Below are 24543 nucleotides of genomic sequence, written 5' to 3' on the forward strand. Positions count from 1 at the left end.
GGTCCTCAAACTGCGGCCCTCCAGATGTTATGAAACTACAAATCCCAGCATGCCTTGCCACAGTTTTGCTATAAGGGAGTATTAAAACTGTGGCAAGGCATGCTGGGATTTGTAGTTTCACAACATCTGGAGGGCCGCAGTTTGAGGACCCATGGTCCAGGCGTTGTTGTGCCTGGGCTGTCAAAAACGACTCCATCAACTGTTGAGAGATATGGTATTCGGAGAGGGACAAAACTCTGTGACATTGCAGAATAGAGGGCTTTATATTTTATTGATGCATCCTTATGTAAATGCGCCATATAATTAATGTGTGTACACTCATCACCCAATAACACTGGGTCATTCCAGTGTTCGATGTTATCAACAACAAAACTTGTCCATGAGTAAGTTAAAAAAAATGTAAAGTCTTGAGAGGAAGATAAAAAGTCTGGGAAACGCCAAAAGCAGCACTGAGTTTACAATGAGTCTACAATGAGTCCCCAAGTATTTCTAAAAATACTGGGGCATGAGCCGAAATGACAATATTCCCTATATCAGTTTTTTTTTTAGTTTATTCAGTAAATAATGGAAAAGTAGAATAGAATTTATCCTTGATGTATACCTATGGACCCTGGATAGATGAGTTTAGGATCTATCTTTTGGATTTAGGAGTCTCCAAGGGTCACCAAGTTGTAAAGTAGTTTTAAAGCTCCTAAAATCAAAGATCACCCAATACCAAAAATCGCACCCTATTACATTTCACCTTGGATGTACAGGGAACTTGTTTTTTTGTATACAGTATAAACATGCTTAGAGGTCCACAAGAAGATTCATTAGTCATTTTAGTAACCATTACAGGCCTAAGCACCAAGGGTGAGATTTAATAGGATGAGAGATTCAGAAAGTGAGAGATTTGGTAAGAAATCTCCAGTTTTTTTAAAGCGATAATCATTTACACTGCAAAACCAGTTTGATTTTGAAGTGCAAATGATTGCCGCTTTAAAAAAACTGGAGATTTCTCACAAAATCTCTCACTTTCTGAATCTCTCATCCTATTAAATCTCACCCCAAGTGTTTCTAATTGTGCTACCATGATGCAATCTATTAAAATTGTCTTTTATTTCTCAGTGAAGCTTGACCCCCCAGACCATAAATTTGTCTCTATTGTGAAAAAAGATGGCTATGTGAGCATTCACTGGATAAGGATTGATCGATTTTCAGACTCGATGAAAACCATAAAAGAATACAAATTAAATGAGCATTCATTTATTATGGTAAGATAAAGCACATCTATGAGATTTATTAATGGATCTATGAATTGTAGCTTTCAACTTCTTTAAAAAAATAAGTAAATTCCAAAAATTCTACTTACATCCCTGTAACCTTTCAAACAACATTGTTGGGCAGATGCACTAAGCTTCATAAAGCCAAGCAGCTCCTAACTGTAATTTTGCAAACCTAGCTTGCAATATAACAGTTAGGAGCTAATTGGCTGGTTGTTTATCACTCTCCACTTTATCATTGTTTGAAGCTTAGTTCATCTGGTCCTGCCCGCCAAATTCGGACACTACTACATCTGTCCCAGGGTATCAAATCATTTTGGCTTATTCTGTATTCTCAACATGTGATATGGGGGAACAGGAACACGGTAGGTACTGTAGCACTGCTGCTTGAAAGCATTGGGTCTCGATAAGAGCTCTATACTGTACATGTGGAGTTCATACATTTACCCACTTCTAGAAACATACTGGTCATCTTACTGGTTTATTGCCAACCATAGCTGGTACATGTTTTTATGGTACATAAATTAAAATGTATGCTCCAGTGGATGTATATTTTTGTGTGGTATATAATGTAGACCTAATATTCCAGTAGGGCAAAGACTAATGTCTTTGGGCCCCCACTCGGGGGTTGCGGCCTTAGACTTCTTTATTCTCATCAGGTAGACAGCAATCCAGGATAACAGATTGGCATTTCTTAAATTACATCATGGCAGTTCTCAGGTTATAGCAATGGCAGTTCCTACAATAAGGGTACTTCCAGAGAATCCCTAATGTACTTCCCGGACCCCCCCAAAAGCCTATTGCCCAGGCATTAACTGCCATTGGTAACATCAACCCTTAGTGGTTTTTAAACATAGAAGTGTTTCATTTAATCAATTAGCAAAATGCAAAGTGAATGAACAGAAGGCAAGTTATTAACTTTAACATTTCTATTAAAAAAAAAAAAACATTCATACTTTGCAGCATTTTTTTTCATACACCTGCCTTAAACTTTTGAACAGCATTGTGTGTGTGTGTGTGTGTGTGTGTGTGTGTATATAATTATATGTCTCCTTTTGTATGGACAGGTACAGCCGCATGTATAGGTCTAATAATGAACGTCTCTATGGGGACTGGTGAAAAAATTAAATCCTGTGTTTAATCTCTACGGCGTCTTGGGTGTTCGCCCATCTTCAGGACACACTAGTATATATATATATATATATATATATATATATATATATATATATATATATATATATATATACGGTAGAATCCCAACATCAAGAAGAGACCAAGCACGGCACTGGAGGACTTGTAAATGGTGGTTTTTTATTACCTCAACGTTTCAAAGCTTGCTGCCCCGTCGTCAGGAGGAAAAGTACACACAACTCTAAGCTGTTGCCAGCTCACTTTATGTACCTGTGCTCCTGCTTGCATCCACCCTCCACCACGCCTCTAATCACAGAACTGCCTCCAGCTGGAGTGGCGACATGAGATGACATCAGCGTCAACTACCAGCTGGTTGTTGCTAAGCAACGAGTAACAGATCTGCGAGTCAGGAGCGGGGGATGTGTGTTAGCCTGCAAGGAACACCTGGTTACACAGCAAAAACAATACATACATAATAAAAAAATACATATACATTTAAAATACATGAATATAAAAATGAACACACCATGACAATGTGCCCAAACTAAAACAACAAGAATAAAAATACAGAATAAAGATAAACGTACATTTTAACCCTTCTGACCAATATCGCCATGTGTGTATCCATCTCTTCACATCAATGTGTTCCACATGATCCTCTCATTCAAACCCCTAGGACAAACAGTATCCAATTTATGGATCCACATTGCTTCCAACTTTAATAATTTTTTATTGCGATCACCACCACGTATGCTATCAGGTATCTGGTCAATAATCATATATCTCAGAGTACATATTTGATGATTGTGCTGTTTAAAATGTACAGCAACAGGTTGATCGCAAGGTTTGCCTAATAAAGCCGCTTTAATAGAAGAGCGGTGGAGAGCCATCCGCTCCTTAAATTTTCTGGATGTCTTTCCCACGTAATATAGTCCACAAGGACAAATAATAATGTATACCACGTAACGTGAGTCACAGGAAAGAACATGTCTGATTTTAAATTTAAAGCCAGAATGTGGATGGTTAAAACTCTTGGCTGCAATCAAGTAACCACAGGTTACGCAATTAGGGCATTTGTAACACCCAGGTTTTTTCTTAGTTATAGCAGAATCAGTTTTAAATCCGCTGATATCTGCATGAACTAACATGTCACATAAATTTCTTCCTCTTTTGTAACATGTCAAAGGTTTGACATTATGGAAGCATTTTAGACTTGTATCTGTGGATACGATGGGCCAAAGAGTTCTAGTGGCTATAGGCAGAACTGCGCTCGATGTGTCATAGGTGGTGATGATGGGGAAAATATCATCATGTTTTCTGTCTGAAGATTTCAAAAGTGTCTCTCTATTTAACATCAAGACTTTAGACTTGGATTGCAACAATGATTTCAAGGGATAACCCCTTTCATGAAATTTATCAATCACTTTGTCCAACTCCATTGGTAGGGTAACCCAATCGCTGCAGATACGTGCCACTCGTATCATCTGCGAATAGGGTAAACCCCTTTTCAATGATGGTGGATGATGACTATTCGATGTTAATAAAGTATTCCTGTTAGTGCTTTTAGAAAAGACAGTAGTTGTCAAATGCCCATCAGATATTGAGACCCTGACATCTAGAAACGCAATTTCACTAGTACTCGATGTATAAGTAAATTTAATAGGTGTATCTAAATCATTAATCTCTTTCATCATGACCTCGAACTTCTCCAATCCCCCGGTCCATAAAACAAAGACGTCATCTATGTACCTGCAGAACATCCGGATATAAGGGCAAAACCTGTGTTTAAAGAACATTTGTTGTTCAAGTTCGAACATATAAACATTGGCATACGCCGGAGCGACGGCTGCCCCCATCGTACACCCGGATGTCTGCAGGTACATTTTACCATCAAAAGCAAAGTAATTGCGTGTCAATATCAGCTCCAATAGTGACAGAAATAATGAAACATCGAACCCAAAATCGTTCACCTTATTGCACAAAAAGTTTTTCATGGCAATTACGCCCTGATCATGTGGGATAGATGTATAGAGGCTGGTGACATCCATTACACATAATAATGTGTCAACTGGAATGTCACCAACCCCATTTAATCTATTAAAAAAACTGGTAGTATCCAGGAGATACGATTCCTGAATCACAATATGTGGCTGTAACAACATATCAAGTAACTGTGATGTTGGTTGATACAAACTACCCCTGGCCGATATTATTGGTCGACCAGGGGGGTCCACTAACCGTTTGTGGACCTTTGGAAGTGTATATAAGACAGGCACGGTAGGATGTAAAACTTTCAAAGCAAGGCAACACTTCTCATTAATCAGGCCACACTTACATGCATCATCAAGGATTTTAAATAATTCAGTTTGAAAGACAATCGAGGGGTCATTAGGTAATTTGCGATAAACTTTAATATCAGCTAATTGCCGATAAACTTCGGCACAATAATCATCTAGATTCTGTATCACTATGCCGCCCCCCTTGTCGGCAGGGCGTATAGTGATACTTTTATCCACACTTAAATCATGAAGAGCACGTTGCTCATTCTTAGATAAATTGTAATGGTTCACAAAGTTAGCTGTAGTATATTTAACCATAGTGTCCCCCAAGAGTCTATTAAAAGTCTTTAAAGAGGCATTATGACTGATAGGGTCAAATGAAGAAATCTTTTGTTTTCTCACAAATAAGTCAGTCACAGAGTCTTTATTACCTGTCGGTCTGATGTCCTGGAAATGGTTTTACCCTTATATCCGGATGTTCTGCAGGTACATAGATGACCTCTTTGTTTTATGGACCGGGGGATTGGAGAAGTTCGAGGTCATGATGAAAGAGATTAATGATTTAGATACACCTATTAAATTTACTTATACATCGAGTACTAGTGAAATTGCGTTTCTAGATGTCAGGGTCTCAATATCTGATGGGCATTTGACAACTACTGTCTTTTCTAAAAGCACTGACAGGAATACTTTATTAACATCGAATAGTCATCATCCACCATCATTGAAAAGGGGTTTACCCTATTCGCAGATGATACGAGTGGCACATATCTGCAGCGATTGGGTTACCCTACCAATGGAGTTGGACAAAGTGATTGATAAATTTCATGAAAGGGGTTATCCCTTGAAATCATTGTTGCAATCCAAGTCTAAAGTCTTGATGTTAAATAGAGAGACACTTTTGAAATCTTCAGACAGAAAACATGATGATATTTTCCCCATCATCACCACCTATGACACATCGAGCGCAGTTCTGCCTATAGCCACTAGAACTCTTTGGCCCATCGTATCCACAGATACAAGTCTAAAATGCTTCCATAATGTCAAACCTTTGACATGTTACAAAAGAGGAAGAAATTTACGTGACATGTTAGTTCATGCAGATATCAGCGGATTTAAAACTGATTCTGCTATAACTAAGAAAAAACCTGGGTGTTACAAATGCCCTAATTGCGTAACCTGTGGTTACTTGATTGCAGCCAAGAGTTTTAACCATCCACATTCTGGCTTTAAATTTAAAATCAGACATGTTCTTTCCTGTGACTCACGTTACGTGGTATACATTATTATTTGTCCTTGTGGACTATATTACGTGGGAAAGACATCCAGAAAATTTAAGGAGCGGATGGCTCTCCACCGCTCTTCTATTAAAGCGGCTTTATTAGGCAAACCTTGCGATCAACCTGTTGCTGTACATTTTAAACAGCACAATCATCAAATATGTACTCTGAGATATATGATTATTGACCAGATACCTGATAGCATACGTGGTGGTGATCGCAATAAAAAATTATTAAAGTTGGAAGCAATGTGGATCCATAAATTGGATACTGTTTGTCCTAGGGGTTTGAATGAGAGGATCATGTGGAACACATTGATGTGAAGAGATGGATACACACATGGCGATATTGGTCAGAAGGGTTAAAATGTACGTTTATCTTTATTCTGTATTTTTATTCTTGTTGTTTTAGTTTGGGCACATTGTCATGGTGTGTTCATTTTTATATTCATGTATTTTAAATGTATATGTATTTTTTTATTATGTATGTATTGTTTTTGCTGTGTAACCAGGTGTTCCTTGCAGGCTAACACACATCCTCCGCTCCTGACTTGCTTAGCAACAACCAGCTGGTAGTTGACGCTGATGTCATCTCATGTCGCCACTCCAGCTGGAGGCAGTTCTGTGATTAGAGGCGTGGTGGAGGGTGGATGCAAGCAGGAGCACAGGTACATAAAGTGAGCTGGCAACAGCTTAGAGTTGTGTGTACTTTTCCTCCTGACGACGGGGCAGCAAGCTTTGAAACGTTGAGGTAATAAAAAAACACCATTTACAAGTCCTCCAGTGCCGTGCTTGGTCTCTTCTTGATGTTGGGATTCTACCATCTATTTCAATTTTGCAAAGGCACGCTGGCAGTTGAACCAACCTGAGTGGAGTGCCGGTCCGCAAGTTTTCTATATATATATATATATATATATATATATATATATATATATATATATATATATATATATATATATATATATATATATATAGGTACTTATGTAGTATCTGGGCGCCCGATTTTTTGATTGTATGCCTTAAGTTAAGGCATACAATCAGATGCGATGTGATGCGATATCGCATCGCATCGCATACGACCATATCGCATGCGATGACCCGATTTTTCCATAGGATTCAATGTTAAAATGGACTGAGTCCATTTTAACATGGAATTCAATGGGAAAAAGGGGTCCTTTTCATACCCCTACTATCCAAGTGGGTATGGAGTTGGATATAAACCTGTAGCGAGCCACCGAGCCCGAAGCGTGGCGAGCGTAGTGAGCCCCGCAAGGGGACACAGAATACCGTCCCCTCGCGGGGCTCGCTTCGCTCACCACGCTTCGGGCTCGGTGGCTCGCTACGCTCGCCACAGGTTTATATCCAACTCCATGCCCACTTGGATAGTAGGGGTATGAAAAGGACCCCTTTTTCCCATTGAATTCTATGTTAAAATGGACTCAGACCATTTTAACATTGAATCCTATGGAAAAATCGGGTCCATCGCATCGCATCGCATCCGATTTGGTCGCATGCGATGCGATGTGCCCGATCCGACCCGATTTCTAAATCGGGCGCCCAGATACTACATAAGTACCTATATATATATATATATATATATATATATATATATATATATATATCCCCAATATTCCAAATCGCGCTAATAGCCTATTTCACAAACTTATTTTTAGGTATTAGGCAGCCTCACCACTGAGTTCCCTGAGGGGTAGGGAACAAACAGAACACAAATATTTTTACCCAATAGTGGTATGGTGCCAATAATTAGAATATAAATGTCCAAATAACAGATCCACATCCAATGAAGCATATAGGAGATAATCCTATGAAGACAAATAAATAAGTGTTGGAAGATATGTCCTATGTGCTTCATTGGATGTGGATCTGTTATTTGGACATTTATATTCTAATTATTGGCGCCATACCACTATTGCAGTGGTGGCCAACCTGTGGCTCTTGAGCCTCATGCGGCTCTCCCCCTTGTAAAGTGCGGCTCCTGCTCCCACTGCTGCTCGCCGCCCACCGTCTGTCCCAGTCTCCCCTGCTGCCGGTTCCCTGAATCCCTTCTCCTTCTTAGGGGAGGAGAGCTCGCATTGTGCATCTCTCCTACCCCTTACTGTGCATCCTTGTGACTGGGCCGTCCGCCAATCAGAGCTCGCAGCCAATCAGGAGCCGGCCAGTGAGCTTTGATTGGTGGGCGGCCCAGTCACAGGGAAGTGAGGGGGAAGGAGACGCGCGGTGTGCTGTGCTCTCCTCCCATCGGTGACATGACAGGAGGACTGCAGGGGGACACCAGACTGTCCTCTCCCCGCCTGGCAGCAGCAGCAACAATGGTGAGTGCTGCTGCTGGGAAATAGCAGTTTGTGGCACTGTGGGGGCATAGCAGTATGTGGCACTGTGGGGGCATACCAGCTTTTTGGCACTGTGGGGGCATACCCGACACCGTGTGGTGCATACCTGGCACCGTGGGGGGCATATGTGTATCTGACACTATTGGGGGCATATGTATATATGGCACTGCACTATTGGAGGCATATTTGTATCACACCCACCCAAGGGTTCAAAATAGACTACGCCCCTTTTTTTGGCTCATGCGCCTTCGGCGCGCGCATGATGTCAGCTCTTTAGCTTGACTACCGATATTTTTCGGCTCTTTACCTCTGACTGGTTGGCCACCCCTGCACTATTGGGTAAAAAATATATATATATATAAATATATATATATATCTATTGGGAAGTGGAGGAAAAACAGCGCTTCATAGTGCATTAAACGGAGTTTTTTAATTAGGACAATAAAATATCCACGGTACAATTCAGAGTAGCCCCGTACCAAGATTATGCACTCTGTGGGCTGGATACCACACGGTTTGTAAAAAGCACAACACAGGCATATACTGCTCACATAACCATCGATGGACTCGAATGGACCTCTATCGATGCGCCGCAACGCTGGATTGCAGGACGGGGACCAAGAAGCCACAGCCGGAGAACACGTCTGGAAGGCAGGTAACAGGTAACAGGAGCGACGTAAGCCACGCCCTGACGCGTTTCGTCACAAAGACTTCGTCAGAGGGCGTGGCTATTACGTCCGCTCCCTCGATCTTTATAGTACCGGCTCTCAATCAGAGTCGCCGCACTCAGGGGGACACTCCTCCTGTGGGCGGCTATTAGCGGCGCCCATGTCTAAAGATATATTCAAAGTAAAGGCGGCTAATAGCAACACTTCGTATCTTGATCACAGGTTATAAGCATTAACCTCAATGATCTTAATGATCGCATCCATCGATGGTCAGCGATCACAATTCCTTCCTAGTTTACACTAGCGGGCTCACAGTACTATGTACATCGCGGATTCTCTGTAATACATTTTAAAACACAGGAATGCAGTCATTTAGCTGCACATATATACACACAAAAAAATCTATAAAAATACATGTCAAAATACATATAAAGATAAAAAACAATTGCAAATAATAATAATAATGGCCAACTTCACCTCTGACAGGAGGAATATATTAACCATCATAAACACTGGACTTTTCCTCAAAGCCAGATCAAAGACAATTTACAATACAAATTCAGATAAAAATTCAATTAATATATGGGGTGATCTCATAACCCTCGTTAAGTCCTGCGGGTGTGAGTGAGCCCATACGCAAGATCCATGATGTTTCCCTCTTTAACAGGTCTTTATCACGATCTCCACCTCTTTTACCTTTTAATACCAGTTCTATCCCTTTGACGGTAAGCGATCTGGGATCACAATTATGATGTTCCTTATAATGTCTTGAGAGGCTATGATTAAGGACACCATGTTTTATATTTCTAAGGTGTTCTAATATCCTTGTTTTTAAACAGCGCTTAGTCTTGCCTATATAATTCAACCCGCACCCGCAGGTTACCATATAAACAACATAAGTGGAATTGCAATTGATAAAATGTGCTATCTTAAAAGATGTGCCCTCAATAGTGTGCCCCTTCTTCATATGTGGGCAAATTTTGCAGCTATTGCAGGGGAAGCTGCCACGTATAGATAAAAAGGTATCACTTAACGGTTTTTCATTTAATACTTCTAACTGGCTTCTGGAAACCAATGATTTAATGGTTCTAGCCTTTCTATATACTATGCGCGGAGCATCAGGTAAATGGTTGGTCAAGACAGGATCAAGTTTGAGCACATTCCAATGTTTTCTCAGGATTTTATTAATCTCATTCTCATATGTGTTGTACTGAGTTATAAACATAACATTAGAGGACTCTTTGAAGCTATCAGTTTTTATTATTTTATCTTCTTTTTTGTTGGTAGAGAGTAGTTGTTTTCTCTCAATACCACGAGCTCTTTTAAGTGCTCCATATACAAGACCTTTAGGGTAACCCCTATCAGTAAATCTTTCGATATACACCTTAGCCTGATCCTCAAAGGTATCGATGTTAGAACAATTTCTTTTCAGGCGTAAGAACTGAGAGAATGGAATGTTCTTTTTCCAGGGTGCATAATGACAGCTGGTATAGTCTAAATAGCTATTAGCGTCAACCTTTTTAAAAAAGGTCGATGTTTGTATTTTAATTCTCTCAGGAAATTCCTAAGTACTCAATACAATATCGAGGAATTCAATTCTCGATTTCTGAAAATTTGATGTAAATTTCAGGTTGTACGTATTTACATTTAGTACTTCAACAAACTGATTGAACGACTCCTGGTCACCTCTCCATATGATTATAATATCATCTATATATCTTTTGATTAAGACGATATTTTGCATTAGATCATCATTCAATACATTGGTTTCCCAGTCAGCCATATAAATATTAGCAAGGCTTGGGGCACATATCGTCCCCATCGCCGTCCCGCATGTCTGCAGGTGCCACTCCCCCAAAAAGTCAAAGTAATTATATTTAAGAACAAATTGAAGGCATTCACAAATAAAATCAATTTTCAGTGGTGACATTAAAACATCGCCCTGTAAGGTAAGCTTTACCGCCTGTATCCCTTTATCGTGGGGGATACAGGTGTATAAAGCCTGTACGTCAATGGTGGCAAAGCAATAATCAACCCTCCACTCGATAGTATCTAATATCTGTAACAAGTGGGTTGAATCCCTGATATAAGTTTTTATTTCCGGTACATATTTCTTTATAAAAACATCTACATACTCGGAGATCCTTGAGGATAAAGATCCAATCCCGGCAACAATTGGACGTCCCGGTGGGGAGGTGACACTTTTATGTACCTTTGGGAGGTAATAAAAAGTAGCCAGGTTTGGGCTTGTATTATGCATATACCTAAATTCATCCAAATTGATGATTTTATTGGATAGACCTCTTTCTAATATATCAGCTAGTATGTCAGTATATTCATTTGTTGGATCACCAGACAATTTTTTATAAGAGTCAGCGTCAGATAACAACCTGTGGGTTTCTGCTACGTAATCTTTTCTATTTAGCAGAACCACGCCTCCGCCTTTGTCGGCGCTTTTTATTACAATGGATTTATCGTCACTAAGACTTTTCAAAGCCTGTGATTCACTGTAATCAAGGTTATACCGTTTGTTTTCATTAGGTTTTAATTTATTAAGATCTGTTTTTACTAACTCAGAAAAGAGGTCTATGTACGGTCCTCTGGACTCCAAAGGATAAAAAGTAGACTTTAATTTAAGATTAGACCCCTGAGAGAGTTCAGAACTTTCCAATTGGTTCTGATATGCGGGTTTCTTTAAAAAATTGCGCTTTAAGGTCAATTTTCTAGTGAATAAATTAAGATCAATCTGCAGATCTACTTTATTTGGTCCCTGTGCCGGGGCAAAAGCCAAGCCTTTTTTCAAGACTTGAATTTCTACTGCTGTAAGTGTCCTGTCAGACAAATTAAAGATGCCGTCAACATTTTGATTATTAGGGTCGGGGATATTTTTATCAGAGCCATTTGTCAGCATATCATTTATTGTACAAATCTGATTTTTGGTTCTCTGCGAGGGATTTCCTTTCCCTCGAGTTCCCCTAGCCGTCTTTTTAACCGCAGTGGTGTTCTGTTCGGTGTCGATAAAGAGGGATTTTCTCCCTGGCGTATCTCTAAAAATTTCTGTGACTCCAGTCTAGGTTGAAGAGGCTCATATCTGTTAGTGTGTGACCAACCTTTAGTTTGTTTTTGAGTAAAAACAGGTTTGTCCCAATACCTTTTGGGATTTTGACCCCTAACTGGTACTTTTTGCCATCTAAACTCTTGTCGATCTTTGGGTTGCCTCTGCTGTCTCTGAGGCTTGGGGGAATAGTATACCTCCTCATTATGTTCTGGCATTCTAGAGTTAGAATAAGATCTTTTTCTAATATTTTTATTTCTATTTCTATTCCCAGTTTCAACCTGTCTCGGTACATATTTCTCCGGGTTTTTAGTGATCTGCCAGGACCTAACTTGATTTAATTCATAGTCTTTTCTGTCTCTGGCATATTTTTTTCTGTTTTGTCTCTATAATTTAGTTTTCAATAGCTGACACTTTTTTGTCAATTTCTACTTTAGCTGTAGATAAATCATCTTTGCTATAATTACTTTCCAATATAGGGTTAAGCAATACTATATTTTTTTCAATCTCGCTAAATGATTTTTTCTTTTCACTAATTAACAGCTGTATTAACTCAATAGAACATGCATCTAAAATTCTGTTCCATTCTTTAATAAACCTTTCGTTTTCTTTTCCTACTGTGGGATTTTTAATTATTCTTAAGCCCCGGGGTATTCTACCACAAGTGATATAACTATCTAGGCTTTTTATATCCCACCAGGTTTTTGCTTCCTTGATGAGCAAACGTTCTAGGTCCAGTAAAGAGCCACTTCTAATTTCTGAGTTAAATACTTCAGCTGGACCGTTTGTCTGCTCATCAAAGATCCTTTGACATTCTTGTGAACGTCTATTACCCAGTTCACTATTTCTAAACATTTTTTGAACAAGGTATATAACTTTATATATAGGTGAAACCAAGCAGCTACACAGTTGAAAGGATTCAAAGTGGAAACACAATTGCAGAAAAAACAACAGTGAGCGCTATACTGATTCACCAGATTAGATACAGTCCAGTATTAAAAACCTTTCAGAATATTTTTCATGAAGGTTAGGGAAAGCACCAAAGTCCGTTCTAGAACCCGCAGCTGGTTTTTTAATCTCAGGAGGAGAGGATCTCTGGAACCCACAGAGATAGAAATCTGTTGGGAAGTGGAGGAAAAACAGCGCTTCATAGTGCATTAAACGGAGTTTTTTAATTAGGACAATAAAATATCCACGGTACAATTCAGAGTAGCCCCGTACCAAGATTATGCACTCTGTGGGTTGGATACCACACGGTTTGTAAAAAGCACAACACAGGCATATACTGCTCACATAACCATCGATGGACTCGAATGGACCTCTATCGATGTCAAAAAGAAGGACAAGAGGGGCGCTCCATAGTGCATAAATGACAATTTAATAACGATACATAAAAAATTACATGGTCCAGGGAAAAGCAACAATATACTCATACCGAACCATGCAGCGCTGTGGGCTGGGTACCACAAGGTTTTCAAAATTGAATGCCAGGCAAGACTCCTACCACCAATGCCGGGGCGCCGTTGGAGACCACGAACCACCGCTGAAGATCACTGTCACAGGTGTCTGCGTATCGGGAACCACACGGGAACAGCGCTGGAGGGGTAAGCCGGGCAGCAGTTGGAGCAGACGTCACAGGCCTCTATATATAGTATATACTGTATATACAGGCCTCTATATATATAAAAGATGGAGCACGCTCTAAGTATACCTCCACCACTCAAAACTTAATACTTAATAGAACTATATCACACAATTTTTATCATATGATACATAGGTAAAGAAGAATAAACGTACACGTTCAATCATAATATATTCTCCCTTTTTTTATGGACGTCTCCCCTATATGAACTCTTCTCATATAATAAGATACATACAAAAAAAAGGTGTATTTTAGCCACATGGATACTCTCTGTACTGCTAACTGGCTTGGTAAAAATGCAGGGGTCTTCCCCTCATAGTAATACACTCGCCTAAAAATAGGTGTAGACATTCCTTAAAATGTTTCTTTATGGTTCATCAAGTATATCTCAAAATGATAATGATACCTCCCAACTGTCCCGATGGGACAGTTGGGAGGTATCAAATAGTACTATATATATATATATATATATATATATATATATATATATATATATATATATGAGAAGAGGGATGATGTAGGGCGCCACTTATGTCCTGAACAACTTAGTTTGTGTATTGAAAAACAGGTATACCTTTAGAAAAAAGGGTGTCAACTGACCTCTAAGAAAAAAACACCTTGGTAAGGGGTGTGGCGTAAAGATACAATGATTTGGATAGAGGTCTAAGCGACCTCTATGTTTTTTTCTATGAGATTTCTTGTACTGTATGTTCTTACATAATGCTATTGTGCATTTTTATATGTATTAAATAAACTTGTATATGTTTTAAAAGTAAAACGTTTCCTATACAGGTATTTGTAGTCGCTTAGACCTCTATCCAAACCATTGTAATATATATATATATATATATATATATATATATAGACGTGTAGGTGCGGCCCGGCACTCCAACTCACCAATACATTCACCCTGGTGCCTTCTGGATCAGAGGTATAGCAGTGTATGAACAGACAGCGGCACTCACAGGAATTTCAAAAAACTGTATTCAATACACGTGACCAAAAAACCAACGTTTCGGGGACTAGCCCCTTTGTCAAGGTGCACCTACCTGCACCTTGACAAAGGGGCTAGTCCGAAACGTTGGTTTTTTGGTCACGTTTATTGAATACAGTTTTTTGAAATTCCTGTGAGTGCCGCTGTCTGTTCATACACTGCTATATATATATATATATATATATATATATATATATATATATATATATATATATATATATATATATATATATATGGTACTTGTATAGTACCACGGCGCCCACTAAGCAATTTGCTTAGTGGGCTATTCTGCGTTAGATAATCGCATTGCATCTCATATCCTGTTTTAGTGCCGTACGAAGCGTGCGATGCGACTTTCCTAAGTAATTTATTCACTGCGCTCTCACTCCGGGCTTATCGCATCGCATTACATGCCATCGCACCTCACGCAAAATCGCATGTGATTGCATGCGATTTAATAGGGTGCGATGCCATTAATTTAACTATACACTGCAATGACAGGCAATGAGATTTTTAGGCACCCCCCCCCCCACTATCCACGCCACCCCGAAGCGTGGTGAGCGCAGCGCAACGCGTCCTCCCGACCTTTTCATACCCCCACTATCCACGTCGGCGTGGAGTTGATTTTATATAGTGTGGGGAGCCCGAAGCGTGGTGAGCGCAGCGCGCCCCGCGAGGGGACGCGGATTACTTTACATGTATTCCGCGTCCCCGCGCCACGCTTTGTCGGGAGGACCCGTTCTGCCACCCCTCACGGGGGTTCACTGCGCTTGTCAAGCTTCATGGTGGCGTGGATAGTGGGGGGTGTTTTAGGAACACATTCACACCTGCTATATCATACATCTGACACAGTAATGACGACGTGTTAACGATTAACTTTAAATTTACTTAATAATTAATAATAAAGATATCACATTAATTAATTACATTTATAAACTGAAATTAAGTGAAACAACAAGAATAATGAGAATTAATTAAGAAAAAAACAAGAGTAACAGAGTCACTCTGCATTTGCCTTCTGAAGCAGCGTCAAAGCATGGAGAATGCGGCGAAACACGTAGCGCCCAGAGGCTTCCACAACATGAATTCTTCTAGGTAGGACTCCAAATTTTTACAGGACATGCCTCTTTGGTGCTTGTTTCGCCATTTACATGCCCCCCACAGCCACTCAATGTTCTGCGTGTGAACTCCTGACTCCGGGTTCACAAAGTGAAATCTGTGCTTCACACGCGCGTGTTCATATCCGGCCTGCTGAAGCTGCTCCGTATTGTAGGCCCGCCAACAATCTGAATAGATCATCGATTCCTGGAGCAACAAATTTATTGATGGCGGCCATCAACGTAGTGGCATCTCGCTTCTGGACTGGAGTCACAAAGCAGTCACCAGTCTCCCTGCAAATCCCTCCAAGGATCCACTGCTGAGGCAGCAGTAGATCAATGACCTCCAGAAGGCCACAACTGCCTTACAGCCCAACATTGTGCAGGACATTTGACATTTGCCAGAGAACACCAAGATTGGCAAATTCGCCACTGGCGCCCTGTGCTCTTCACAGATCACACTGATCACATGACAGACATGACAGAGTCTGGAGACGCCAAGTAGAATGTTCTGCTGCCTGCAACATCCGCCAACATGACCAGTTTGGCAGTGGGTCAGTAATGGTGTGAGGTGGCATTTCTTTCGGGGGCTGCACAGCCCTCCATGTGCTCGCCAGAGGTAGCCTGACTGTCATTAGGTACCAAGATGAGATCCTCAGATCCCGTGTAAGACCATATGCTGGTGCAGTTGGCCCTGGGATCCTCGTTATGCAAGACAATGCTAGACCTCATGTGGCTGGAGTGTGTCAGCGGTTCCTGCAAGACGACGGCATTGATGCTATGGACTGGCCCGCCCGTTCCCTAGATCTGAATCCAATTGAGCACATGTGGGACATCACGTCTCATCCATCCACCAATGCCACGTTGCACCACAGACTGCCCAGGAGTTGGCGGATGCTTTAGTCCAGGTCTGGGAGGAGATATCCCTCAGGAGACCATCCACCACCTCATCAGGTGCATGCTCAGGCATTGTAGGGAGGTCATACAGGCTCGTGGAGGCCACACACACTACTGCGCCTCATTTTTACTTGTTTTAAGGACATTATATCAAAGTTGGATCAGCCTGTAGTGTGTTTTTCCACTTTAATTTTGAGTGGGACTCCAAATCCAGACCTCCATGGGTTAATAAATTTGATTTCCATTGATCATTTTTGCGTGAGTTTGTTGTCAGCACTTTCAACTATGTAAAATGCAAAGTATTTAATAAGAATATTTCATTCATTTAGATCTAGAATGTGTTATGTTAGTGTTCCCTTTATTTTTTTAAGCAGTGTGTATGTATATATATATATATATATATATATATATATATATATATATATATATATATATATATATATATATATATATATATATATATATATATATACAGTCTGGTCAGGACAGCACACACACCATCAGAACCACATCTTGCTGGAGTGCGACAATCTCAGGTTGCTTCCCAATTTGCTCAGGGTAAACACCATAAATATTCCATATAGTCAGAGAGCACTCACCAGGCAAAGTTTTGAAAAGCACTGCTGCCAAATGCCCAGGTGCAACCAATCACCACTCAAAAACCGGAAGTGTCACACTAGTTACACATACTCACTTACTTGCTCAGCTTGCTAATGTACATCATATACCATGTGGATTAAAGCTTACCATGCCGCCTTAACAGTCCCGTTTGGGTAGCATTCGTAGGCACCATCTCATGTGTCTGTATACACATCCAGCGTGTCTGTGGAACGATGGAGCCGGCCTCTGCCGCACTTCCACGTTCCACCACTTAGTCAGTACACTTGCGTGTATCCAGTACAAGGCTTTCTGGACCTGGAACGCATTTTTACTTCCGCATTCCACCCTGCCGGAGAATGGTGCAGGGTTTGGAAGACCTGGACCGCATTCAGTTTCTACGTTCTGCTTCCACATTCCACCGTCATCTACCAATACGCTCCAGAAATGAAGCGTGCAGGATGTTCAATACAGAACTACTGCATTCCATTTATCACATAACTATTCTGATCCCTTATTTTACCAAACAAATTTTTATAATCGTAATGACATGGTATAAGGTCTGCACATGAGCACTGGCACCGGCATATGGCTTTACAATAACCAATTACAACAATAAAGACAAAACACACATAAATTTAAAAACTGTAGATATAATGAAGTTCCTAGCTGCAGGCTGCGAGGTTCTATCCTATTCAATACTTAGACACCCGGATCCTTCCCTCAATGTTTATTACAGAAAAATACGCAAACAGTTTTTTTCATTCAGCCCTTTTGGGGCTACTGTATCCAAAAAATGAATCCAGTACGCTTCTCTCTTGAGGAGTGCCAGACCCCTATCTCCACCTCTTGGCATATTTAATGAGATGCGAAAAAACGGGCCAAATAGTGCGAATAGGTGCGAGTTGGTGCGATTTCTTTAGTCCTGAAAATGTGCGATTTTCATGTCTGAAAATTGCACGTTTGCAGGAAATCGCATTTTAAATAAAAAAAAAAAACCAGCACGGGGTCCCCCGCCAGAGCATAACCAGCCCCGGGCTCATTGAGCCGGTGCTGGTGACATAAAATCAGGGTCCCTGACAAATAGGGGTCCCCTTGATTTAATGAAACCAGCACCAGGCTCAAGGTCCGGCGCTGGTTCCCGAAATACGGGGGACAAAATGACTAGGGGTCCCCCGTATTTTAAGAACCAGCACCAGACCCAACCAGCCAGCAGGGTAATGCCACAGTCGGGGGACACTTATTATATAAGGTCCCGCGGCCAAAGCATTATCCCCCTGGCTGGTCAGCATGGGCAGGGGTCCTGGGGAAGTGGGGACCCCCCAATGAAGGGGTCCACCCCCTCCAGGACTTAACAGCCCATGCTGAAAGTCCGGGGCTGTCCCCGATGCCCCTGGGCGGTGGGCATCGGGCTGATGGAAATTGTAAAAAATAGAATCAAAACTATTGTTTTCTACTGTAGAACTATGAGTCCCAGCAAGCCTACCCCGCATGCTGGGACTTGGAGAACCACAAGTCCCAGCATGCGGGGCATTAAAGGGCCCGCTGGCACTTGTAGTTCTACAGTACAAAAAATAGTTAAATAAAACACACTGACACCCTGAAAAATAAAAGTTGGTACTTGTTTCCTAGCACGGCCACAATCGCGGCCATCGGGTGTAATTTTTAGTGGCCTGCGACGCGACCGACGCGATGCCCCCGATTTTGCCATTGAAATGCATTGAAAACAGTGAAAATCGCGTCGGTCGCGTCGTGTGCGGCTAAAAATGCTTAAATGGTCCACACGCGATGGCCGCGATTTCCCCATAGGGAACAATGTTAAATGGGTAACTTTACCCACGATGACCACGATTTCCCATAGGAAACAATGTTAAATGGGTCAATTTACCCAAATCCAGGGGAAAACGCAGGATTTTCAGAAGGGGGTTTCCAGAGGGGCGGAGCAAAGCACGGAGATGGACACTTATATGCCGGGTCAGTCAAAGTATTATAGATAGACCAAATTTATATAAATAATAATAAAATAAGGTACTTGTGTATTTTGGCGGCGCCCCCGATGTCCGTCGTACGACGGACAGATCGCATCGCATCGCATGCCATGCACCCGATGGCATACGATGCGATGCGATTTTGACCCCCTATACGACCAAAAATCGTATAAGCACCCTAAAGGGTGCTTTTGAGCACCCAAATGGGTGCTTACAATGTTAAATGCACCCCCACGCCACCCCCCCACTATAAACGTGAACCCGAAGCGTGGCGAGCGCAGCGAGCCCGCGAGGGGCGGCGGTACGCGTCCTACGACCTTTTCATAACCCCACTATCCACGTCGGCGTGGAGTTGAGAATAGAATAGTGTGGCGAGCGCAGCGAGCCACCGAGCCCGAAGCGTGGCGAGCGCAGCGAGCCCCGCGAGGGGACGCGGATACCTTCACAGGTAAATGCGTCCCTTCGCGGGCTTCACAGGTGTCCGCGTCCCCTCGCGGGGCTCGCTGCGCTCGCCACGCTTCGGGCTCGGTGGCTCGCTGCGCTCGCCACACTATTCTATTCTCAACTCCACGCCGACGTGGATAGTGGGGGTATGAAAAGGTCGTAGGACGCGTACCGCCGCCCCTCGCGGCCTCGCTGCGCTCGCCACGCTTCGGGTTCACGTTTATAGTGGGGGAGTGGCGTGGGGGTGCATTTAACATTGTAAGCACCCAATTGGGTGCTTAACATTGTATAAGCACCCATTAGGGTGCTTATACAATGTTTAATCGCATCGCATCGCATCGTATGGCATTGTATGCCATGTACAATGGCATACAATTTCAAAATTGTATGCCATCGTGCACTATCGTACGATATCGTGTCGCATCGCATACCATCGTATACGTTATGGTATGCGATGCGATGGGCGCCGCCAAAATACACAAGTACCTAAAATAAATATATATATTAACATACAGGGGCAGCCACAACAGTGTAGACCCCTGGGCATAGCAATGTAGGGGGTATTATATCAATCGCTCAGCATGTAGGGGCTGGATCAGTAATTTCCACTAATTACCCCTTTACTGCACAGATGGTGTGAGATGGGGTGGGAGAAGGGGACACTGGGCTGAATGAAGGGGCCCTGATACATAACTTCCAGGGTGGTAGAGAATGTTTAATATGCAGAGGAGGGGTGTATAGTGGAGTGGGCTTTTTATTCATAATTTTCTGGTGGGAGGACAGCTTGCTTGACTGCAGATCTCTCCAGTTCCCAGAAATAGATTTCTTAGATTTTAATGGAATTAAAAACTAGAGAATCCCACCTACCAAATGGTATTGGGCACTAGGAGATCAGAGTTCAGGAGGCAGAGCAATCCGCCAATGAGAATATAAAACTGCATACCAGGTGTATGGAGATGGAGCAGTAACCAGCTGCTGGAAGGCTGATATCTCTGGTTCTGGGAATAGTAGAGACAAGCTTCTAGTGTCCATCAAAGGGGGAGAGTCACAGCTTTTGGAATATACCCTCAAAAAATGGATGGGGACTACTGCTTTGAAGTCAGATATCTCCGGTTCCCAAGGGGATGATTTTTAAAATTCTTGTACCCATGGAAAGAGGGGACCCTCAGCTTTCAGCCTAGGGTCCTTAGACTCCTGGGGGGGTTTCTGGGTACTCAGAAACCCCCCCTGTGTGCGCTACTGAAATCATCATAGAGAACAATGGTAAATGGGCCAGAAACCCCAAAAAACGCCCCTGACCAGTGAAATGTCCCCCCAAAAGTAGTTTATGCCACCCCGCGATCAACGTGAACCCGAAGCGTGGCGAGCGCAGCGAGCGCAGCGAGCCCGCGAGGGGCGGCGGTACGCGTCCTCCGACCTTTTCATACACCCACTATCCACGTCGGCGTGGAGTTGAGAATAGAATAGTGTGGCGAGCGCAGCGAGCCACCGAGCCCGAAGCGTGGCGAGCGCAGCGAGCCCCGTGAGGGGATGCGGATACCTTCACAGGTAAACGTGTCCCTTCGCGGGCTTCACAGGTATCCGCGTCCCCTCGCGGGGCGCGCTGCGCTCGCCACGCTTCGGGCTCGGATAGTGGGGGTATGAAAAGGTCGGAGGACGCGTACCGCCGCCCCTCGCGGGGTGGCGTATACTACTTTTGGGGGGACATTTCAATGTTCAGGGGTGTTTTTGGCCCATTTACCATTGTTCCCTATGATAATTTGGGTAAATTGAGCCATTTCACATTGTTTCCTATGGGGAAATCGCGGGCATAGCGTCTGGCCCATCGCACCCGATTTTTTAGTGCATGCAATGCCCGCGATGCCCCCGATTTTACACCCGATGACCGCGATCATGATCGTTGTGGCCGTGCTAGGAAACAAGTACCTAAAAGTTTAATACACACATAACACACACACTGATACTTACCTACCTTGAGCCCGTAGGTCGGTCCCTGGATCCTGGGTCCGGGGTCCGGGGCTCCTGGACAGAAGAGTCCGGTTCCGGGGCCTTGGTCCTGGTTCCGGGGCTGGTCCAGGGTCCTGGGCTCCAGGGCTGATGTCTCCGGGGTCCAGGATCCGAAGTAGTCCAAAAGGGGTTCCTAAGGAAGGAAATCCTACTCACCTGGTCCCCGGCGACGACCTCGGCATCTTCTCCGGCAGACGTGCTGCTCCCGGCTGGTACCCGCTCACAGACTGGAGAGGCGCAGAGATGTTTCATCTTCCGCACCTTTCCTCCGGATGATTCTATTCTATTAAAAAAGAAACTGACAGGAATACACTCTTATGGGCTTCTAGCCACCACCTAGATGGGCTAAAATCAAACCTGCCGGTATCGCAGTTCATAAGAGTGCTGCGGAACAACTCGGAGAGTGAAAAGGCCGAAACAATTACAGGAGTGTGCTGAGCGATTCAAGGAAAGAGGATACCAAAATAAAGACATTCAGAGATGCCTCACCAGAGCTCGTAAAAAATTCAGTGATCCACAGATGAATAAATCCAGTGACATATCCAAATCAAGAATGTTACTGAATGTCCACTGTGATTCAAGCCTAAAGAACACACAAAAAGCTATCAAAAACACTGGCCGCTGATCAGAACCGATGCAGCTTTTAAGAAACTGGGTCCAGCGCCCCCATTGTTAAGTGTTTGCAGAGGTCGGAATCTAAAAGACTATCTATTGCGTCCTAATATGAGCCCTACAAATGACACCTCAGACAGATGGTTATCCCTGAAGAAGGGGTGCTTCAAATGTTTGGGATGTACGACCTGTAGATCTCTTATCACAGGATCCTCCTTCTGTCATCCTCACAGCGGCAAGAAAATACCATTAAGACACAGACTCTATTGCCAGCTAGACCACATTATTTATTTCCTGATCTGTCCTTGTGGACTAATGTATATAGGCAAGACTATAAGAACGTTGAAGGAATGTATTTGCCAGCATAAGTCTTCAATTAGGCTTGCGTACTCAACGGGAAAGACTGATAAACCAGTGGCTGCCCACTTTGTGTGGGTGAAACACCAAATTTCTACCCTCCGGTATATGGCCATTGATTTGATGCCACGCTTGCCTAGAGGTGGTGATAGGGGTCTGGCACTCCTAAAGAGAGAAGCGTACTGGATTCATTTTTTGGATACAGTAGCCCCAAAAGGGCTGAATGAAAAAAACTGTTTGAGTATTTTTCTGTAATAAACATTGAGGGAAGGATCCGGGTGTCTAAGTATTGAATAGGATAGAACCTCGCAGCCTGCAGCTAGTAACTTCATTATATCTACAGTTTTTAAATTTATGTGTGTTTTGTCTTTATTGTTGTAATTGGTTATTGTAAAGCCATATGCCGGTGCCAGTGCTCATGTGCAGACCTTATACCATGTCATTACGATTATAAAAATTTGTTTGGTAAAATAAGGGATCAGAATAGTTATGTGATAAATGGAATGCAGTAGTTCTGTATTGAACATCCTGCATGCTTCATTTCTGGAGCGTATTGGTAGATGACGGTGGAATGTGGAAGCAGAACGTAGAAACTGAATGCGGTCCAGGTCTTCCAAACCCTGCACCATTCTCCGGCAGGGTGGAATGCGGAAGTAAAAATGCGTTCCAGGTCCAGAAAGCCTTGTACTGGATACACGCAAGTGTACTGACTAAGTGGTGGAACGTGGAAGTGCGGCAGAGGCCGGCTCCATCGTTCCACAGACACGCTGGATGTGTATACAGACACATGAGATGGTGCCTACGAATGCTACCCAAACGGGACTGTTCAGGCGGCATGGTAAGCTTTAATCCACATGGTATATGATGTACATTAGCAAGCTGAGCAAGTAAGTGAGTATGTGTAACACTTCCGGGTTTTGAGTGGTGATTGGTTGCAACTGGGCATTTGGCAGTGGTATATATTGGCTGGATAGACAGGAGTGAGTAGGTTTGCTGCTCTCACAACACAAGCCCCTCTGTATGTCTTGATAAAGGGCACAGCGATGCCTGAAACGTCGACCTGCTACTGGTGACTGATGTTGGAATAAAAATTACAACTGTTTTACCTGCTTTTCAAAACTTCGCCTGGTGAGTGCTCTCTGACTATTTGGAATATATATATATATATATATATATATATATATATATATATATATATAATATCAGGAGTGTTCCCCCACCCGGGCTGAAATGTAATAGAGCAGCACCTCTGAAGGATTCTCTGTTATACAGAATCCGGTAATTAGATATGAAAAAAAGGAGGTTTCAGAGGGCGCTAAGAGATTGTTCAACAACTGTATAACAACAATATTTAATACATTAAAACATTAATTTCATAAAAAATTACATAAAAATTGCCCTTTGGGCAAAATGGAAAGTAAGTACACTTCACAAATATAAATCGGCAGTAGATATGACAGTGTCCTTTGGCAATTTGTCAGCAGATGTTAATCAGTTGAAGTATAGAGCCCAACAAGTTTAGTCGATAACAAGACTTCCTCAGGGGCAAAGATGAACCGAAAGACTTGACTTAATCTGTCGTGTAAGTCCAACAAATCGATAACTTTCCAGTATCCAAAAGATATAAAATTGAATCAATGGTATTCAACCATTGATGACAAATCCTTCTGGGAAAGGTATATGCTCAGAAGAGCTGACGGTCTATGACCTTATACCTGGCCAAATACCGTATATAGGTTCAAAGAGGGATGTGTGTGCAGCTTGAATCCCAAGCAAGGAGTCCTTGCTTGGGATTCAAGCTGCACACACATCCCTCTTTGAACCTATATACGGTATTTCCAGATGGCGCCAGTTAGTCAGTGTGATCATATAACAACAGTGAG

At 42.5% G+C, this 24543-nt stretch overlaps 1 protein-coding gene across 1 annotated transcript in view; it reads left to right on the forward strand.

Moving 5' to 3' along the window:
• The window catches only part of IL12RB1 (interleukin 12 receptor subunit beta 1), a 162818-nt gene that overhangs the window by 64915 nt on the left and 73360 nt on the right, over nt 1-24543 (forward strand). Inside the window, exon 7 of the mRNA XM_083177930.1 lies at nt 1108-1253. Coding sequence (XP_083034056.1) covers nt 1108-1253 — 146 coding nt within the window. The remainder of the gene's footprint in view (nt 1-1107; nt 1254-24543) is intronic.

Source organism: Crinia signifera, chromosome 1 (assembly GCF_055691185.1).
Source record: "Crinia signifera chromosome 1, ASM5569118v1, whole genome shotgun sequence".
NCBI classification, from domain to species: domain Eukaryota; kingdom Metazoa; phylum Chordata; class Amphibia; order Anura; family Myobatrachidae; genus Crinia; species Crinia signifera.